Source organism: Pyrgilauda ruficollis, unplaced genomic scaffold, assembly GCF_017590135.1.
Source record: "Pyrgilauda ruficollis isolate IOZ18807 unplaced genomic scaffold, ASM1759013v1 scaffold38, whole genome shotgun sequence".
Taxonomy (NCBI): domain Eukaryota; kingdom Metazoa; phylum Chordata; class Aves; order Passeriformes; family Passeridae; genus Pyrgilauda; species Pyrgilauda ruficollis.
In genome coordinates this window covers 5,271,682-5,294,129 of record NW_024525267.1, presented here as the reverse complement: position 1 = coordinate 5,294,129, position 22,448 = coordinate 5,271,682, and the positions used below count along the sequence as shown (strand labels likewise).

General features: G+C 39.1%; 1 protein-coding gene across 5 annotated transcripts in view; it reads right to left on the bottom strand.

Annotated features, from left to right (window-relative positions):
• KLC1 (kinesin light chain 1) overlaps window positions 1–17,346 on the bottom strand; it is a 46,878-nt gene extending 29,532 nt beyond the window's left edge. For all 5 annotated transcript variants that reach the window (XM_041476207.1, XM_041476209.1, XM_041476208.1 and 2 more), the window contains exons 1-2: window positions 17,214–17,346; window positions 308–569 (exon numbers count right to left, since the gene is read on the bottom strand). In XM_041476207.1, the coding sequence (XP_041332141.1) occupies window positions 308–568 (261 nt within the window). In that variant the 5' untranslated portion in view covers window position 569; window positions 17,214–17,346. The remainder of the gene's footprint in view (window positions 1–307; window positions 570–17,213) is intronic.
• Window positions 17,347–22,448: the final 5,102 nt, after the last annotated feature.

Here is a 22,448-nt window from a genome sequence, read left to right as displayed (position 1 = left end):
TTAGAGTTAAAATGCCACTGCTCAGTTCTTGAGCTGCTCGAACATTACCCACCTAATGCCTGATGTGCAAAGTCTAAACAGAAAACGTTACTGTCTCCCTGATGTCAAGTGGAGCCCAGTCATGAGTTTCAGTGCTTTAACACTAACCACATAATTAGTTCTGTAACACAGCATGATGTACAGCAATTACCTCTATTAATTACAGCAGCTTTTGTCCATTATATCCAAGAATAATGTAAATGTCCCAGCATATTACTAATTTCTGGGGAGAAAAGTCTGAAATGCTTCATTTTTACCACAACTTTACCTGTGCTTCACTAAGGCCAAGCTCCAGCATTTCCAGTGACTTCCGAATCATGTTTGATTTTTCTTCAACCAGATTAGTTTCATCATCTTTCTTCAAACATTTCAATGTTTCAAGTAAGCTCTGTAAAATTGAATTGTGTTCATTCTTCAGTGCCTCTAGTCCATTAATCACTTGCTTAGTTTTGGCAATGATTTCATCTTGAGTAAGCTTCTCCAACTTCTCTTCCTTTAAATACACCATTGTGGACATGTTTTCATACATTCTGAAATGGAAGAGTATGCTAGTTAATACAAAAGGAAAAATAAAATAAGCATGTAAGTATGTAAGTGAATAAAGTCTGAAAGGTATATTCAGAATACAATTATATTTGTGCACAACTTTTACAGTGTTTCATATCCTGAGTTTGAACAGTTTCAACTTGCCCAGTTTCTATCTCCAGATTTAATATTAACACTCATTGATAAACCAAAAAACAACATATAATGAAACACAAACTGTGACATGGCATTAGAATTTGTAGCAACTACTGAGGAACAGGGCTGCATATCCAGGACTCTGGTTTGTGAAAAAGCAAAGTAGGTGGTGTATAAAATACACACTACAATAAATATAGCTATTTGCAGATGCCACTGAACTGTAGTTCTCTAAAAAAAACCCCACAAAATGGAGCTTGAAGAATTTGAAGAAATACCACACAGCCTTCTGAAAGAGTTCATCAGTCAGTCATGAGAAAAGTCATCTTTCTCCTGTAAAAACGTAACACCAGCCTCATCCTTTCCCAAGGACTAGAAAAGCTCTTACCACTATATATTTTGAACATCACAACTACCCTCTAGGACAACTTTAATTCATTATTTTAACTCTGCACTTAACACATAGATATTCAATTGCCTACAGGTTGAGATGCAGCTGTTTTGATGAAGATGCAACACCTGTCTGATGCCAGAAAAAACAGTTTGTAAAATACAACCCCTTGCAGCAAAAAACATTCCACTGTGCTATTTTATCAGTATCTAACACATTACACTAAAGAGAGTAAATTTCTGGATGTTTGCCAACACCTCTACCAAATGCAAATGAAGACCCAAAAAAGTTTAGAAACTCACTCTAATTATCACATATGCTGTTACTGAAATGACAAACAAGCTTATAAAAGTAAAAATGTAAAGAGAAGACACACAAACCATTTGACCCTTTTTAAATGTCACCAGAAAAATGTTCTATAATGAAAATAAAGACTTGAGAAATTACTCCCCTATACCTCAGATATTTAAATCTTTCAGTGAACCAGGAAGTATAAATTAGAATACAATAGGAAAGATTTTTCAAAAGCAATAAATTATCCCATTTATGTGAAGACACCTGGGTAAGCATTGACAAACCAACATTTAAAATTAATTAAAAGTGTATTAAAATTTTGTATTACAAAAGCTAGTCTAATTTTAGGAGAAAGCAAAAAAAAATAAGAACCACTTAAGTCTTGAATTAAAACTGCTGTAAGAAGATGCATATGTGCACATCATGACAGCAGCCAAAGGATGTGCTCTTATACTTTTGTATTATATTAAAAATTATATTAAAAGGCTGCTCTGTTTCTATGTGCTGAAATTACCCTCTCTGTGATCTCCTGCAATACAATACCCAAGAGGCATAGTCACTTGTCACCAAACAAAAGCTGTAGATGACAATAGGTGTTTTTTTTGTAATAATCTATTGTCTGAAAACACAGAATTTGGGGAAGCATGAGCGTGGTTTTACCCAGATTTAATACAGTAACTTCATATTCACAAATAAATCAATATGAAACATATGAATCTGTATAAATTAACTAATCTAGCACGACATAAGAAATCAACCCATGAAGACCTGATGAGGAGAATGATATTTACACATTTCCCATTTCTAATCCGAAAACTATGCTTAAAAAGACAGTTTGAAAGTACAGACTCTCTGAAGTTGTATAGAAAAATGAACTGCAATTTAATGTGGACCAAATTTGCAAATCAATGCTTCTAACACACAGTTATATTAGAAATTGTTACAGATTATGCTAACTTGAGCACACAACTCAACCCTAATTAGCCTTGGCACACTTTCACAGCCTCAAATAACAATTTCCATCCTGAATGCACAGAACTGAACCTTTGGTTATATGGAAGTAAAATAAGCAGATACATCTAATAAAGTGACTATTTGTGTATCTTATACGAACAGAGATAGCAGCAGTTCCTTTTGCATGCCTCAATATTCTGTCATTTCACAGCAAAAATGAAAAGCAGATGTTTACATACATATATGTGATGCACGCATAGATGCTGCCTTTAAAAAAAATACAAATTTTAAACACCTCAGTAGAAATAAAATTAATTGTAAATTATGAATACAGATAAATTAACACCCATAAATTAACAGATAAATTAAAAGGTCCATAGTATTGGCTGAATACACTGAAGCTGCAAATGAAGATGGCTAAGCCAGCACAGCAGCTTTTGGAAAGAGGAGAAGCAGGTTTAAACATGATGGGGCAAAACCACACTAAAACCATCCCAGCAGCAGACCTGCTTTATGAATACATTCCTCCTGTCTCAATCCAGTGTGCCAGATTTTTTAGCTGCCTCATTCCAAGCCAAATGTAGCTAAAAGCTTCCATTGCCTCTGCACTACCAGTACAAGGAATCCACTGGGGCTGGAGCCAAGCCAAAGGCTGCATCAAGACACAGACTGATGCACTGTTAGAATCCCAGTCTCTCCCACTGACAAGCAAGGAATAAATAATTTGGGGTAAGTTTTGAGGGATGTCTATTGGTGTTCAGTTTTATAGATTGTGTTTGGGAGAATAATTTAGAAAACAGGAAGATAACAAACATATAATTTGTCCTGCTATCAAATCTGACTCTTTGTAGGAGTAAAATTTATGAATAAATATCTAATAGTCTTTAAGGGTAGTAAGTGAAGGTGTGGTGCTATCATGATGTTTTTAAAATGTATTTTACAAAAGATCCTTGCCTGTTCACCAAACAAGCCCATATTTGAATATATAATCATATAACTGCAGAGGGTTTTGTAAAGGGCAAGGACTTGGATTCCATGATCCCTGTGCGTCCCTTCCAACTCAGCATATTCTGTGATTCTGTAAATTAGATTTGACTATCCTGAGGCAGCAAACGCCACACAGGAAGCAAACAAATGAAGTTTGTATGCAGGATGTATACAGAGGAAAGGAGACAAAACCTAGCCAGCCTTTCTATTGTCACTTCTCAAAAAATGTTAACTCTTTCTTCCTATACATTTTCCCTACAGGAAAAAAATGGAGCAGGCAAAGGCTTCTCAAGCTCCTGTAAGTTTTGTCCTGCACTCCACTGCACTGCAAATTTTACCTGGGCAGGAATTTTAGATTCAAATACTACTTTTTAGCTCCGTGTATGACTGAAAACAAATCAAAGAACTAAGATGTACAAAGGTTTATAAAACAGAATTTTGGATGAGGAAAACAAATATGCAATGCAGCCAGAGTTACAGACTCACTCACTGGCTTAAGAAATTTAACCATTATATTAAGTATGTGCCTGTGTAGATCTTGAATGTTATCCTCCTTCTTTGTTTCTGATAGTATTGACTGCACTGAAGTCCAAAACTCATTTAATGCTTTCCAACTTCTAGAAAAATCAAGCCACTGCCTTAAAACACAACAAAAATGAGTTTATTTTGACAGATCAACATAAAAAGCCCTGCAACTAAAGAGGTTTCCACAACATTTTATAACATAAACTCAAAACAAAGAAATGGACTGATAATAGCAGGAGTCTGAACCAAAAAAAGCACAAAGAAAGCAAAGCCAAGCCTTTCAGTCGTGTAACCACTGGGATAATCTCATCATATACAAACAACTTAAGTGGCTGTTATCTGTAATCAGTTTAAGTATTTTGTTATTCATAAAACTTTCAAACCAACTACACTAGTAATGCTGACATCACAGATTTCTGCCTAAATTCTTCCACAGACATACACATACCACAGCCAGTTCCTAAGCTCTCCAGCTCATATTTAAACACCTCTTACAGAGCTTTTTCTACCCAGCTGCTTTTAAAGAAGAGTCATTTTCCTGCAGATCACCTCAAAATATTCTTATGCCAAAACATATATTAATCCCTCTTTGCATAAGAAAACTTACCAAAAAAGAATTTTATTCTATTTTTTTTCCTTGACTAAAGATTTGCATGGATCCTAAAAACAAATAAATAAAACTATTCTAATTTTTGTTCCTTGTTATGAATCCCTAAGGACTTCCCCTCTCTGTATTGATATTTTTATTATTTAATGGGCTTCAAGTACTAAAAGCCTGGATGATAAATTTTTAATGTACTTAGCATCTGATCACAATTGTTGCAAAACACAATTTTAAATAAATAAATTATAAACCCTCCCAAGTCTAAAATGCTTTGGCAAGCGAAATTCTCCCTAAACTTTTTCTCTGAATCTACAGCTAACAGTAAACATAGCTGAAAATGAACAATAATGTGTTTGCATATAAAAGAGTAAATCATCTTCCCAACAGTAAAAGCTGCTGCAAGACTGGCTCAAGCCATAACTAGGGGCTCTGTCACCTACATGCACTGCAAATTCCAAGAAGTTACAGTGAAAAGCTAAACTAATTTGAGCTTTTTGTATCCCTAATAGGGACCTAACAGTTCACTGTTTCCTAACAGTAATCAGTCTATTCAAGGCTTTTAACCCTAATTTCACTCTTAGTTCTTCCAATTAAATGGCAAGGTTCAGCATCCTACATCTGCCATGTACTTGTTTCAATTTTATATGAGCTGCAAATTACAAGTCATTAATTCCCTGCTAAGAGCAAGAACACGTCTCATTACATCAGGGAAGGCACCATCTTCAAATACTACCAGCTGCTTTAACTGCTAATCTTCATAATGTGGAAAACTGCCTTCTCAAACAACCATTAACATTACAGGCTGTTCCAAGCACAAAAAAAAAAAAAAAAAAAAAAAAAAAAACAACTGAGCAACAAAGGTAAGAGATGAAAAACAGTTTGGGAAGGACTTAGTAGTGTGTCAAACACTGCATTAGCCACACCCCTCCTGCAGGCAGCTCAGGAACAGAAGAAATGACAAGGATGAATCACTCATGGATGTCTTTCATAAGCTGAGAAAGGTATTTGTAAAAGCGCTCAGAAAATAAACATCCAATTTGGACTACATTGCTGTTATGGTTTTCAGTCAGAATCTCCAAGTCTGAAAGAACAATGATTACCTGTGGTTGTTTTTTTCAAATTTAAGATGTTAAATTTTTCTTTACCTGTGAGACTACTTCTGCTGTCACAAGTCATATTCCCATAAGGAATATCTATAATCTTTCCCTTTTTGTCTGGTTTGCCTTCCTTTTACTTAAAATGATCCCTTATAGTCAGGAATTTTGTTCCATTACATGATCTCTAAACTCCCAGAGGAAAGTAACTTTTCCCTCTTGACATATTCAGGACTGCAGCTTTCCTGCCAGTACTAGTCATCACTCTTCCCATCATCTATATTTGAATCTGCATAAAATAGAAAATCTGGAACTGCACCTGCAAACAGTGTCCTGGTGGAGGTCAGACTTAAGGCACACTGGCTGACCCAGTTCTATAAACAGAACACTGCTGCACTTCTGCACCGCCTCGGGTTTCCAAAGGCGTGAGCTCAGAAAGCACCTTCAGCATTTAACACACAGGTACACGAGCTACCTTAAAAATAACTCAGTGAGGACAATTAGCAGCGCATTCTGGAGGCTGTAAATCACTGACCAGAAGCAGGTAAGAGGATGGAGCTGCACATGACCTAGCAACCAATATAAAGCTACAGAGAAACTCACCCTTCCAAGAGAAGTCATTTTTTCTACCAATTTCCAGCTAGTAAGCATCTGAATTTAAGAACATCTTTCTGTGCTCCTCCTGTCAGCCTTCAATTCAGAGCTAGCCCTGAATGCAGAAGTCTGCCCTACCATTTGGTTTAAAGTGAAGGTATGCTAGGTAAATACTGTAAAAAGGACATTTGTACTTCTTCAATGTCAAGGGCACATATCCCAAGAAAAGCTCAGAATCACATCTGGGATTTGACCTACAGCCTTAACATCACAAAATGTCTGTGTTGGTAAGTAAATTGGACAAACACTCAACCTTTGCAGTTTTGGCATTTTTAAAGGCAAGCCCAGAGGTTTCTGAAGAAATGCATGGGACATTAATAATAAGTAAAGGACAGATTGACTAAAAGGAGTAAAACAAAAAAACCTCTTGAATACTGGCAGAAATTTCCACATCTCCAACAAAGCTGTTGCTTTTCTCGTATGACTGCCAGGAGCAGCCTACTCTCCACATGGCAGCAGTGGGAGGAGGCTGTGTGGCCTCACATTCTACCCCTGCATCACAGCAGCATCCACCTCTGAAAAACACTGTCAGCCTCTAGAAAACCCCAATGGCTACCAATAAGCCCGTGCACTGCATTAAACTATGTTTAAGTGAAGAGGATTATGTACTTGTTTAGCTGAAGAACACAGCCACTGTACATCTACCTTGATAAAGCTTAGAATGTTTTCATGTTGGGGCCTGCTATTAAAAAAACTTAAAATCATACCTTTCAGGAGAAATCTTCAGATTCTTTGGAAAATTTTCAATTCTCTGAAAAACTTATTACAGACAAACACAGACTAACAAACCATATTTGCTAAAAAAAAAAAAAATAAAAAAAAGAGATGATAGCAAAAATAGCTCCTATAAAACCCTTAGCAAGGGTGATGCTGACAATTCTCTTTGAGAAAGCACAAGCTAAGATGATTTGCACTGCTGAGAAAGTACAAGCTAGGAAGATTTGCTCTGCTGCAGAGTCCTTTGATTTAGATTTCTGTAGTGTGCTACTTCAACATTAATGAACACTTTCTTAGCAATCATACCTGGATTCTTAAAGGTAACAAATTTAATATTATTTTGAAAAAAATACTTTTGCACATTTAAAGACAGCTGGCAAAAATGCCTTGAAAGTTATTTCAGCCCTCAGCCTTCTTCCTCTGCAGCAAGCAAACTATTTTCATTAAATTTATTACTTCCTGATGAAATAGTTAATTGAGTTTAAAATCTGTATACAGTATAAAAGTATTCAGTGACATAAAAGCTTTTTTTAACTGCACGGATTATTCTTCCTCTTAAAGAAAAGATTACGGTGTCAATCCCTTGACTGTGCTGCACTGAATAAACACTGGCTACTAGCTAGCATTTCAATTATCATGATACAGCAAATCTGTATCCTTTTAACTGCAGACAATCCAGATGACCTGCCCATCTAATTCCTAAATCTCTTTTAGACTCAAACATATCTGGAATTCCATAATGCTGCAGGCCAAATCCCATCTTGCTTTTCCTGTTCTGATACTGCAGCAGACTGAGACCCTCAGATGATGTGACTACTCCTTACACATTACTATACCTATTCCAATTATTTGTGTGAAAGGAATCAAGGGAAAGTATCCCCTTTTTTGCATATCTCATCAACTGCATTTTACCTTTCCAAATGCCTAAAAATATAGTGACTGAAACACAGACATATCCTAAAATCACTGTAGATTCTCTGAGAAGTGTTAGATACTACAATTGGTCTGGATGTATTATAAGCATGTAAGAGAAAAATTCATTCTCTGTACACATTCCCAAGCCCTTCTAATACCTCAGATTTCAAATGAAACTGGATGGATGTTAAGACCCTTCTATGCATTTGGTATCACATCAAAGATTACGCTTTGTCAAAGCTGAAACAAGTGCAAAAGCAATCTGACAGGCGTGTGTGTCTAAGGCAGTTCCACAGACCCAGTCAGGAGTCCAGAGGAGCTACACTAAAAGCCAGACTTTCAAGAAGGTACAGCTTGTAAACTCTTTGTTAATCAAGGCTGCTATCATCTCTTACATGCTGGTGGTACATAACTTCCTTACTCAATATCTGAAACAGCCCTGTGGCAAGATCCAAACACAATTATTTTCCAGAATAACGAAACTGAACCCTCTTCTGCTGTTTGGTAGCGTTGGGCGAAATCTAATGCTGATTTTTTAAAATAGATTTTAGTTATGCCCATGGAATCTCTGAAGGCAGGCAGGCTGCAAATCTCCAAGTCTCCTAGCCCTTGCAGCAAGGGAGTTGTCTCCCTTCTGTACCACTGTTGTGTCAACAGAAGCAGCGTCTGCTGGTCTTCTGCAAAGCCAGCACTTCCTTAGCTTCTCTGAGCACTAATAAACACTTCCAAGCAGCCACCAATGGATGTTGAGAAAGGAGGGCTTTTTCCCTCCCTAAAACACTGACACAACATACCAGTTTAGGCCACAGGAGATTTGCCTTCTCCTGTGAGATACAACAACAAAACCCATCTCAGTATCACTTTAACAAAAAGATCATGACTGTATTAAGAGCAGTTACATAAAGACAGAATAAACTTACTTAAATGAATCAGAAGGCAGAGGTGTAACAACTTAAAAAGTAGTTATAATTACCTTTAATTACTATAAAGTCTTGTCACAAGAATCAAAGATACATCAGGAGAAATCTAGGCTAATTGTTCAAGAATTGTATTGTAGTTTAGTATTTTGTAGTTACAAGGACATGCTTCATAAATTATCTACTTTAAGTGGATTGAAAGGAAATTTTGACTGCATTTTAAAATAAACACTGTCAAGAAAGTCTGAGTAACAGATCCATCATCACTATCAAATTACACAGTTTTTCCCCTCAATATTCCAAGAACCTGCATTGATTTTTGTGTGAAAATAGCACTTGGCTCTTCACGGACTGGCCACCTTGTGCAAACAGGTCTCCACTGAATTTTGATAAATGTTTTGATAAGGGTGATTCTTGCTGATGTGAGAGCCTTTGATACTGGAATAGGGTTAGGGCACATAGCATAAGAGGAATTACAGCAACATCAAAAGCTACCTGCCTTGCAATTTGAAGCTGTCAATAGTGTAGAGAAAACATTTTTTCAGCTTAACTCTAGTTCTTACATTTTGTACTGTTATTTTTGGACAAGAACTGCTTTATTGACAAATCAAAGTAAGCATCCATTTATGTTATCTATTTATCTAATCTCTAAACAGCACTTAAGTAGAAGCACAGGAATGTTCCCATCAAATCAGTCTTCCAGAATACATTAGAAATGCTATCAGCTTCCACTTACTAACATCAATTCTATTATCTTAACCAAATCTACTTTTTATAGCATACCCATAAAGATCTAGAAAATGCATCCAGGAAGGGCAGAGAAGGCCACAGCTTGCCTCCTATCACTGGATCCATGTGGGAAGCTCTGCTGACAATTTGCTGTGAGTACTGACTACAATTCTCTTACATGCTTGATGACATTGAAGAAAAGGGTTATTTGGACTGAAACAAGAAAAAAAGGCAATTTCTTCTGCAGACATAAAAGGAACATCCACTAACATTGTTTCAGCACACAGTAGCCTTTAGGTTCAACAAATCCTTACAATGGATTTTGAAGCTATTTAATAGTCTACATTAAGACACACAAATGGTGCAGTGTCTCTTCAAGCTTTAGGGAAAGTATCTTCCTCCTGCTTACCCTTCAATAATTAAAAAAAGAAATGCAAAACTAAAAAGACCACAGAAAAAGTTTCACAATTAAACTGTTCAGTCATAATCCTTAATATTGAGAAAGAATTAATGCTAACCCATTTGATATTAGATTAAAATCAATACTTTCAATGGCAACTACCAGTTATGAGAATAATTTTTTTTTATATCTTACATATTTGAGTTCACAGAAAGCACAGCAAATTATACAACCATCGAGAAAAACAACTGCATATCACTCACAGATTCTTACCTACAACTGCAGAAAGCTGATTTAGCTGTAAGGCTAGAAATAATTTCCTTGTTAAGTACTCCATAATCTGGAGGCTTTATTCTGATGTTCTGAACTCTCCTGGGTCAGGAGGTACTGTGCAATAAAGCAGGCTCTAACCCAACACTTCACAAAGGCACCTTAGCATTCTTTGCACTCACACCTGAGGACCAAACCATAGTTCCAACTGTTCTCTAGTGATCTTTCACATTCCTAATTTACCTTAGCTAGTGCTGGGCACAGAGTGTCCCTTTGGGACTCCTGAAATCCTCGTTGTGGTTACACCACTCGCATGACAGCTCCCCCCACCCTGCTGCAGGACACCGCTCTTCTGGTGGACTGACACAGAACAAGAGCATACAAACTGGAAAACAAACACAGAAGCTAGAAGTTTCATTTGAATATTGTTTTTTAAACCATCTCACTTGGATAATCTGTTCTGAAAGCATCCCCCTCCCGAGGATGGCAGAACAGTGGCCTCCTAAAACAACCATGCCATTAAAAGCACCATATCATGCGCTTGCAAGCATTGCTCCCTGTGCAGCCACACTACAGGCTGCAATACAAAAAAGGAAAAGAAAAAATAGAAGTCAGCAAACATATTTTTAAGCTATTTGTTATCCTAACAAATGGGTGTGGATTCAATGGTCACACAAAGTACAAGCAGTCACTGTAATTCAAACCCCACCAACTGCTGCCTTCAAAAATGGTCTGTGCATCTTCGCTCTCCACCTGCATTCAGCACAAATACCAAACCTAAGATATTTTTGTTTAGTTCAACAATGTATTCCAACAGCAATATTTTAAGTGTGGGCTAAAATCAATATGCAGAATATGATTTTTTTCTTAAAACTCCAGGGAGAGAAATTTATACTAAATGAATCAAAAGTACTTAAAAGCAAAGTAATTGATTCATTAATCTGCCTTTATCTGTTTTCTGAACAATGGAAAGGAGATGTATTTAAGTAACAGCAAATTACTGAGACTCTGAGACAAAGTCACCCTCTGGTGCCTCTTGTCTTTTTCAAAAGGTATAGAATGGATAACAAATTCTTTAAAAATTAGGACACCTGGCTATGACACCTGTAAGTACCATGAGAAAACATTACATATCATCTCTGTATGATTTCTTAAGCCCTTGGGAGTGCCTACCAAGGACCAGTATCATGTGTTCCAGAATGCTCCCAGACCAGAATCTTATTAAGCAGTTTTATTACATCCTCTCTGATAAACACAATTCCACCTTACCACAGGCATAGTCCTGATCTTCCCAAAATACAACATTCCTCAAAATTAACATGTCTTTCTGGGGATTCATTCCCTTATACCTCTAGTAAGACCTTTAGGTCACTATCATGTAAGATAACACTTCCAACCATCATCATGACTTCTGCACCCCTCCACGTTTCAGTACAGTAATATTCACTATACTGAATGCTACTATACTGAATTGGGCCACTATATCCAAGGAAATGGTAAATACAAATGATAGCACATTCTTTTATTTTCCACACATTATTGTCTTCTATGTCCAGAGGAATTTAGAAACTGAATCATCTGGTCTGGCTTCCTGCAAACACCAGACCATGAGCACTCTTTCACTCACCAAGGCTACAGCTAGACATCATAACCTGGCAATGCTCCTCACCCAGACACACATTTCATTCACATCCCTGTCCATAATAATTCAAAATAAAGGCATGTGCCTTTTACTGGATTATTTTACTGTCAGAAGTGAGTGGACAGAAAAGAAAAAAGGTTCAGGCCAACCAAAATACACTTATTTCCCCAGGCTGCCATGCAGCAAGCTGTGTTAATAAAACGAGGACAAGGGAACAAGCAGCAGGACTTGTGGAATAACGTAAACCAGCACTGAGATTGAGGAACATTTCATCTACATCCTTAGAGATCAATTAAATGTTCCTATTCTGTCAACAGAAACATTACAGGAGGTTGTAGTCCCACTCCTAGCTCAAAACTATAACCTCCCCTATGTCCTCACATATTACCATCCCACTAGGTGGATTAATCTGACTACACTCTGGCACTGTGAGGGAGAGATGAATCCACTTCTTTCATCAACCCTCCCTTTAAATACACACTAAATGCGACTGGGAGCTGGGGGAGAGCAGGGTGGAACATCCAGTTTAAGCACATGAACAAATGAAACATTAAAGGTGGGGATATACTAAAATCCACTCATGGCAAAGACAGGAGGGACGACAGAGTAACAGCAGTCTCTGAAATGGAAGCTGCTCAAGCCAGAAGAGAAAGATGAAACTGCAGCTTTCCAACACTATTCAGGCTGACACTGTCTGATAAAGGAACATCCATAAAAACACTTAATCTTAAAACAATATTCTACTTAGAAAAACAAAATGAAGGCAACAGAACCACACCAACACACACCCTGCTCCTCCCTGCCAGTCCTTAATCTGTATGACATGGTTTGCAAATCATTCAGCTACTGTCAACTGGAAGGAGCAAACTCAAATACAGGGCAGGAATGCAATTACTGCAATCCTTTACAAAGCTTAAAACCACCACCCTCTGCACTGAGGAATGGCTCACAAGTTCAAACCATAGCACACTGCCAGTAATCTTAATTTTCTGTTAACATTAACTGCTTAACTACTACATACAAACACAGACAAGAATGAAGATAATAATTTATCCAGTAATCCTGAAAAATATATGTATTGCCCTTTAAAAAGACTAACTTGTAGATATAACACTTTAAGTAGTATCAAAAAGTTGGATTATGTCAGACATTTCTTGAACTTCTGAACATTAGTAAGTGCAGTGTTAACTTTTCAACTTGATTGCTGGGGTACATCCAATAGTAAATATAATATAATTAGCCACCACCCCAACCCTACAGATACATAAGGAAGCCAGTACTACCCACTAGATTAGTGACATCCTTTGTTCTAGTCACTCTAGAATTTAATAAAATCAGCTAGGTTTCCAACATAATCTCAGAAAGAAAATCTAAACATGATGAATTGGGTTTATGGTGGGTATTTACAAAATAATCAAAATATGAAACTGCTCACTTTTAAGTCTATCCACAAAAGATATTCTACTGCTTTCACTTGTAAGGAAGACTTGATATTGAGAAATCATGTACAAAATATATCCATATTGGAAATATAAGATGGCATGATCTCATGTTTCCTCATTTTCAGCAAGAAACACAACTAACAATAATTATTTGACAAACTAAATTAATTTTAATTCTACATACATGCCACATGCCAATATTCAACTTCCAGAGTAAAGATTTCTTACTGCAGTTAAGTAGCAGCATCCCTGGGAGATAAGCTGGATTCAAAGAAACAAACAGTGATTAAATCAACACACAGATACTGTTACTTGCATCTGTTTTCTTAGCTGACTGAATCTGAAGAAACTGCCAATTATCACAGACTGCCTTTATACATTTAAAGAAATTAGCATCTCTAATGTTAACTGTGCTTTAGTGTTCATCCTTTGTTCACATTCCCCAATATATTATGGGTACTAGAAGCACACATACAACCTTCAGTCCTTGTGCTTGCCCTTTCAGTACGGCCTCTTACTATTAAGTATGTTAATTGTCTAGCACAAAAAAGCCCCACGTATAGTGTCATCTCATGCCTGATGATACAAAACACCTCACACAGAATCCTCTGGAAGTAATTCCTGTATCACTGAAAGCATCTGCAATTCTGGCTCTAATCCTCGTAACGAAGTGCCCAATTTAAATCCCGGAAGATGACGACAACAAATATCTCAGCAAATCCAAGCCAGAAAAAGGGCACCTTTCTCTGGTCAGGCATTTATTTAGTAACTTTTCAAAGGAACCACACTTCCTTCTACATCCTACTTTCAGAAAGAAAAATGTTTCACTGAATAAAACACTGGGAAGGCTTTATTACCTCAAAAACACCTGAAGCTGACTCTGACTCAGGGTAACAGCTACAACCAGTTCTATTTTGAAGTCAAACAGGATTCTTTTAAGAGTGAACAAGGTGTCTCTGACTGGTACTTGGGTACAACAAATACATCTGAGACATGATGTCTGTCATGCTTTTGCTTGAAGGAAAATCAGAGTTAACATTGAAAAGAAACGCTTTTCTAAACTTTGGTCAAGGTAAATACTGTGTTCTTGTAAAACAATTAGAAATGCTTTGGAAACATGAAATATTATGAAGGCTGAATTAAGAGAAAGCCTGTGGCTATCCACTTTATTGTGATGATGATGGAAATGGTCCATTTTTACAACAGTTGTGTCATACTGAGCAACACCCTGGAGGCATACTGACTACAAAAAATGTTTATTTAACTAGACCTAGCATGCTTGTCCCCATCACTATCTGCGACTCTGCTCTTCAACACTGAACACACTTTGCTTTGTACACTGAGTACACTTTGCTTATTTATGAATTTACCCAAATTTCTGTATTTTTTACTCCTCTTATAAAAACTTTATTTTACAAGTATTTGTACACTGAATTGAGTTTTAAAATAATCATGAGCTATGCAACTGGAGAGATGCTATTAATCCCAGAGTAAATTCAATTGCACGTCTGCCAGAGAAGTCAAACAGAAGAAGAGATGAAAGAGTAACTGCACAAGCCCACATTTCAAGAGAAACAGAAGCTGCATTAAATGGACTCAGAACTGAATATAAGGCTACAGTATTTCCCCAAACTCACAATTAAATAAGAGACATATGTAGGTATGTGTATATACACAAAAAGATTTAGAGAGAGAGATATGTGTACTGTATGAGCAGCACATGAGTGAGAGGTTTCTGATATTAGCATGGCAAGTTCTCCATAAACACAGGAAGCAGCAATTGTCCTTATATGCCTTAAACACCTGTACAGTGTATTTTGTTCTATGTCAAAAACATTCATATTAACTCCTGTATATTTAATTACAAATTATGTATGTGAGTACCCTGTTGTCAAACACAGACCTTTTAAAATAATCCATTTCCATTAATAAGGCATTACTAACCATATCATAGGAATTTGACTAACAATTCATGAGGCTACTTCACAGGACCTTTGGTGGGTAACTTTATACTCTTTTTTAGTTATATATGGTAGCAAGTAAAGAGAATCTATGCTCAAATTGCTGTTAGAATTTCTGATTACTGGAATTGTCCAGCTCCATCATCATCCTTCAGAAATATGAAGGTTGCCAAACTTTAACTGCAACATGATGCAGAAGTGATACTGCATTGGTGAGTGAGTTTCAGGAATTTAAATTCCCTGCATTTACCCACATGCTTCTCCATTATGTGAAATGCCTGCCTAAATGGAACTGCCAGAGTTCTCCATAGCTGTTCTAATTTCATGGAAAAGGTCCGCCTAAACCATGTGGTCACAAAAATAATTGCACAAGTGACTTTTAAGGTCTTCTGCTCAGCCTCACCAGATGGATCAGCTTTCTCTCTGCTGCCAGTAAATGCTGAATGTGTAACTTTCAATTGTATCTGTAATCCTAGGGTTATAACATCCTCTATCGTGTTTCGCTGAAGCTCTGGAATTCATACTCAATTAAAATAAAGCTATTTTCCAAGAGAGTTTTAAATCAACTAAAAGGTATTCTAAAAGGTGTTGCTTTCAGTCTTGTTGGGCTTTTCTTTTTTTCATCAAAATGCTAAGCTGCCTAAAATCTCAACAGTTCCTCTTAAGCTTCCAGTGGACACCCTTTGTGCATAAGTTTCCTATTTAAGTGATGAGCAAATGCAAAAGTGGAAGTGAAAGAGAATTACTTTGCAGAGCAATTGTTGTTAAACCTTCTGTCAAGCACACCACAGCTAAAAACAAATTTTAACTGTTTTAGTTTTTTGTATATTTATATGTAAACATGAAAGCATGCTATATGAATGACACTAGCTCATAATTTCACTGTTCAAAGCAAACTGTAAAAACAGACTTTTGCTTTTTCCTAGCCAGTTTTGTTTTCTGAGTCTGTATTCTGACTTCATGACCAGTATCTTGAGTACTGATACTACTTTTTCATCATATCCACTAATGGAAATCACTAACACCAAAAAAAAAAAAAAAAAAAAAAAGGATTAAGAGCACCATCATTGATTCATTAATTTAGCCACCTTCAAAAGCCACACTAGGTCGTACCACCTTGGCCATTAAAATGTGCTTCAATATGCCTAGAACACCGAATTCAAGGAAGTGTCAAGAAGTTTCCTTATTCTGATTACATACAACTGCTGTGCAGATCTACAAATCTGGCATCTCGTTACTCAGAAATATCAGAAAGACTAAAGGAAAATGAGTAAGGTTTTAAAGTGTCCTTCTAATCAATCTCTGCTCTAAAGACACAGTTATCAACTAAATCAATTATATATTTTTGCTAGAATAACCACTAACCAATGTGTTTCTAACCAATGCTTTCCTTATTTTGGAGGTGCAGAAATCCGGACAAGACCTAAGTCTATGAATCGCCTCCGACTACAGCACGGCAGGTGACCTACAATGTATAAATCCGGTCACTATGTACAAAGCCAAAGACCTGTCCTAGCCTCGCCTTCCACCAGTTCCGCCCTGGCAGCGGCGCAGCCCCAGAGCCGGGGGAGCGCAGACAAAGCGCCGCACGCCCGGAGCCGCAGGCCGAAGCCTCCCCAGCCCTCTCTGCCCGCTCCCTCCCAGGGCGGCGCCCGCCGCAGCACCGAGGGGAGCCGGCCGAGGAAACGGGGACAAAGCCGAGCCGATCCCCATCCCGAGGCACGTACCCCTGCCCGCAGCCGAGCGCTGAGCGCAACTGACAAAACGCCCAAAAACAGCCTGCCCAAAAAGCCACCCCGCCCTGGGCGCGGAAAGGACGGGGCCGGCTGTCAGCGGCGGCGCTGCGGGGGGACCGGGCGGCCCGCGCAGCCTTTTGTTGTTTGCGCAGCGGCGGATGAAAAGGGAGAGGAACTGAACACCCCACGCACCCACACCCAAACACACACACCCCGCGTCCCGGCCCGCCGGCCCCGGCCCGGCCGGCTCCCCCCGCTCACCGCTCGGTGCTGCAGCTCGGGCGATGTGCGCAGCGCTCGCTGAGGCGGCGGGGGCCGCGCAGCCCGGGGCGGGGAGGCGGCCGGAGGAGGATGTCAGCGATGGGCGGGCGAAAGGGAGGAAGGAAAAGGGTTTTTGGGGGGGAGAGAGGACCGGAGAGAGGGAGGGAAAGCGAGAAAGAAGCGAGTCAGCACCACGGCGCACCCAGCGCTTCCCGCAAGGCGCTGGCAGGGCCGCGGTGGTCGGCGCCGGCGGAGCGGGCGCTGACAGCTGCCGGCAGCCGCCACCACCACCCCGGCTGCTGCTGCTGCGGCTGCGGCCGCCGCCCCTGTCCCGCCCCGCGCTCCCCTCCCTCCTTCCCTCCCGCCCCGCCTGACATGGCGGCGCCCCCCTTCTCCCACAAGCGCCCGCGCGCCCTTGTCTCCCACCGCCCCCCCTCATGGCGTCATCCCTCCCCGGGAGCGGGACAGAGCCGGGCGGGATGCTCTGAGGGAGCTCAGGGCTTCAGGTGCATCCCCGAGGCTGCCAGTGCGGGCCACGCTAAGCCGTGCTAAGATTTGCCTCGTCCGCCTCAAGGGGATGTCAGCGGAGAGCAGATCCCGGCGGCTCCTCAGGGCGCCCTCGGTGACACTGGGGGGGTTCGCTCCAAGGGGGCACCACTGCTGATGCTCTTGGCGCTGGTTTGACCTACTGTAGTGGAAAGAAGTTCAAGGTTATGGTGACTGTAGGACCCCAGCTCAGCTGGACGCCTCTGCGAAAATCTTCCTTTAGAAAGGACATTGAGGTGCTGGAGTGTGTCCAGAAAAGGGCAGCAAGGCTCATGAAAGGTCTAGAAAACGTGTCTTATGGGGAATAGCTGAGGGACCTGAGTTGGTTTAGTTTCAAGAAGAGGAGGCTCAGGAGGAACCTCATCATTCTCTGGAATAGGTTGCCCAGGGAGGTGGTGGAGCCACCACCCCGGAGGTGCTCAAGAGGCACCTGGATGTGGCACTGGGCAGCGTGGTTTAGTGGTCATGGAGTTACAGGGGCAGTGCTGGGTGAATGGTTGGACTGGATAATCTTGAAGGTCTCTTCCAACCATGACCTCTTGAAATGCACTTGAAAATCTTCACAGTGTGCAGCAGCTCATGGAGCAAGTCAGAGAAACAGGCTGAAGGACGAGTTCTGTGTTGAAGGCTGGGCCCCCACATAGAGCTCAGTGTGTTGCTAATATATTTCAACGCTCTTGTCTTTGTTCTGCATGGAAGTAAGTGAAAGATCCCTGCTCTTACACAGGTTTACACATGAAAAGTAAGACTTCCTTGAGAACTCAGTGACACTTGTCACAAGAACTATTTCTTTGCAGCTTCCAATTTCATTCCCACTCTTGCTAGAGAGGAAGGAACAGCCACAGTATTTTCTTTGTGTCATGTTCTACGAGGTAGAAGTTAAGCCCAGAATGGAAAGATGGAAGGAATTGAGGTATAAGATAGGAAAAAAAGTACGAAAAAGAACAATTTTTTTAAAAAAACCAACAAACAAAAACCAAAAAACACAGCAAAAACCCAAAACCCAAACACCCAAAACATTAAATATAGCAAAGCAGTAAAATGTACATTGTAAATCATCAGGGATTATTGACAACTTCATGAAAGAGTTATATTGTGATTGTTATATTGATTATCACCTGGGCTCCACATAGAATAGAATAGCATTGTTCAGTTGGAGGGGACCTGCAGTGGCCATTTAGTCCCTGCAGTATGCACAGGGTATGAATCATAACTTAACAGAAGAACACAGAGGTATAGTGGTAAATCAAAATATGAAGCCTCACCTAAGTGGTAATATTTAAAATATTCAAGGAAAGCAGAGTTTATGTATGTTTGCCCTCATGCACAATGCTGAGCAAGTCTACAGAATAGCAGATGTGAGAACAAGAGTCAGGTGAGAAAGCAAGGCTCCTAAGAATAAGCAGGAAGTTGGAAGAGGAATCAAAGCTAATATTGTTGTCAAAGAGGCAGAAGAACAGGAAGAGTCACAGAAGCCCACAAGAAATAAAACAAAGTTAGGGGACCATGGATTGTCTTCAGACTGTAAATACAGAGAATCATTGCTGGATTTGAAAAGCTGAGGGAAATAAAGTATACTTACTGAATTCCACTCTCTGGTTGATATCTTACGCAGATCAAGCTGTCCAGCAAAACCCAATATTGATACAAGTATTTACAAGCAGCAGTTTCTTGCATTCTTCATCTCCATTTAAGACATTTCTCTGTCAATTTTATATTAATGGTTTAATTAACCACATTCTAGTTTTGACAGGCAATACAACCTAATTATAACAATGTGAAATATCTCTTTGCACATTAATATGAAAGGGGAAAAAAGATTGAAGGGCATTCCTTTACACAAACTACATTTTAAAGAGTTATGCCAATTGGTTCACAGGTTCAGAGTATTCTCATGAATATGCAAGAGATTTAATTAAAAATAGAACATGCCCTAATTACATAATTATGCAAGAGAACTGATTCAAAGGAACCACTCCTGCCTTTTGAATAAACAATATTCATTGCTTTCTTCCTATCACACATTTGCTTTAAAAGATTTCCTGCAATTAGCTGCTCACCCCAGGGATGTGAGCATCTCTGAACAAAGCAACTACTCCAGCTATGACCCTGATTCATAATATGCTGGCTAATCAAGTATTTGCATCCTGGCAATTTCCCACATAAACAGCACACACTCTAAGCTCCCTCCTGCAGGAAGGTTGATTAGCTCAATGGAGCTATAGTGCAGTGTTACTCCTCTCTGTTTATGGCATGCAGCAGAAGTTAGACACAGGAGAGACTTAGTGAAGATGATTTTTCCTCAAGCTATTGCCTGACCTGAAATATCCAAAGAGTTCCTCTTCATTTGGATCTTGTTTTTCCTGTCTCATCAAAAGAGAATTATCCAGGTTCATCTTGCAGTAAAAACTATTCACTGCCCACATTATCATTTTCTCTTAAGGAAGTAGTTATGCTGCATGCCCTGATTTTTTGATTAAATTATCGAGACATGCTGTCTCTAGTATATTACAGAATCACAGAATCAATTAGGTTGGAAAAGACCTCTGAGATCATCAAGTCCAACCTATGACCTAACACCATCCTGTCAACTAGACCATGGCACCAAGTGCCATGTCCAGTCTTGCTTAAACTTCTCCAAGGATGGTGACTCCTATGATCCTTTGCCTATCACCAGCAAGGTCACCATGGTTTTCTGCAGACTTCTGAGTGCATACCAAAACAAAACCCCATAACACATTATTTACAGTGCTGGATTCTTTAGTCTCAATATACCAATTTTCCTCTTCCCCTGGAAGAGAGAGGGAGGTTTGTAATTCACAGTGGGGGAGCAAAAAGCAAACAGTTCAACTAATGCAGCACAAAGCTCTGTGGTTTTTGAAGTGCAGCAGTGTGAGAAATACACACAGTGAACTGAGGCCAGCTTAACTGACATCCACAAATGAGGCAAGACTCTAAAGAAATTCAGGTTCACTTCATTTAAGAAGTGTGGGTCATTTTATTTTACCATTTGTGATGGGTTGACGCTGGCCAAATGCCGCCACCACACCATCGTACTAAAAAAAACATCCTTCTGTCTTAGAGGATCTTCCCACCAAAAGAGAAATTTTTTTTCAATCTAATCTTATAGTCTATAAAATCTATTACTTCATTTTAGAAATATGGCCACAATAAAGCACGACATTGGAGTAATTTCAGCTGCTGCTAAAGTGCTGTTTAAAAGCATCCTGGCAATAATAAATATTGAAAGGGCAGATTCAGCAACCTGTCTGGCTTTTCATCACAACCACTTGATGGTTGCATATGTTTTAGTTTGTATTTTCTACAAGAACATCCTTTATGGAAAAGAGAAAACATAAAAATCAGACTCAGAAGTGTCAAGTAGTGTCCAGTCCTAGGCACAATTTTAGCCCAACTCTTTTGTTCCTATGTGCAATTACTGCATGCAGAGCTACCTTTTTGTCAGAGAATTCAGGCACTTTGGGGTAAAAGGACTGTGTTTTGCTTTGCTTGACTCATTGTCAAATGCCTGATCTTACCATTGGGAACCCACTGTCAGGCAAGGCATTAATTCTAAGTAGAATAAACACTGATCATGATCCTGCTTCCCAAGTCAATAAGCTTTATTTACATGCAAGTGAATTATCCTTTTTCAGAGTCACAAGGATTTCTAGGAAGCTGTAACAAATGGAAGCCAGTTTGCTTTTCCCTGCTGTTTTCTCTCCACAGAGAAATAGCAAGGAAATAAAACCTGCAGTGTTAATTCAAATCTTAATAGTTAATTTCTGTTATATTTTTTAAAACAGAGCAGGATACTTGCACTGGACATTTTGTTAATAATATATTTTTTCAACTCAACTGTTACAGAGCTGTGCTCCTGCTAAAGAGCATAACATACTGAATGAAAGGTTAAGCAGCACATTCAATTAGCTTTAAAACAGTTCTGTTATGAAAAACAGACTTCTAAACCTCAGGTAGTACAGTTAAAATAACCACTGGAAAGCTAGAGAATTTGCATGCCAATATTAATGTGAACATAGAGGAAAATACTAGACAATTTCAACAACACAGCTATATTTATATATCCCAACTTTCACTGTTATCTTCAAAGCAGTAAGTGATCAAGGAGCTAAGGATTCCACCCTTTGACAAGTTCTAATACTCTGTGCTATATGAGTTTACAGACACTGTCAGTATTCTCCAAGATCCTACTTCAAACATCAAAATTCTGAACAGGTTAAGGATTCACAGAGGAGTGCTTGTGATGATAATTAGACTTTTTACTCCTTGCATTCAAGGAATAAGTTGCCACCCCTACAAAGGAATGTTTACACCACTACACTCACTATGCACCACCACCAATTTCTGTTCTGCCTTCTGTCATACCTCTCATTTCATTGAAAGATGAAGCAACTTTCTTCCTCACTTGCCACCATGTTCCATAGTCAGCTGATGGTTGACTACCAGCACCTTTCTAGCTTGGAAAAATTCTCTTCTCCATATTCACTCTGCATGACTTTTAGTGCTTATGCATGAAGAAAGATAACATTCCGTTTGGGTTCCTCCTTTCCTTCCTCCATACTTTCACTTCTCAGTGAGTTTATTCTCCCCTGGGGTTTCAGTTGCTCATTCAAAGTTATGAGGATTATTAATCTCTGCATATGAGTCACAGGAAGTTACATTTATTTC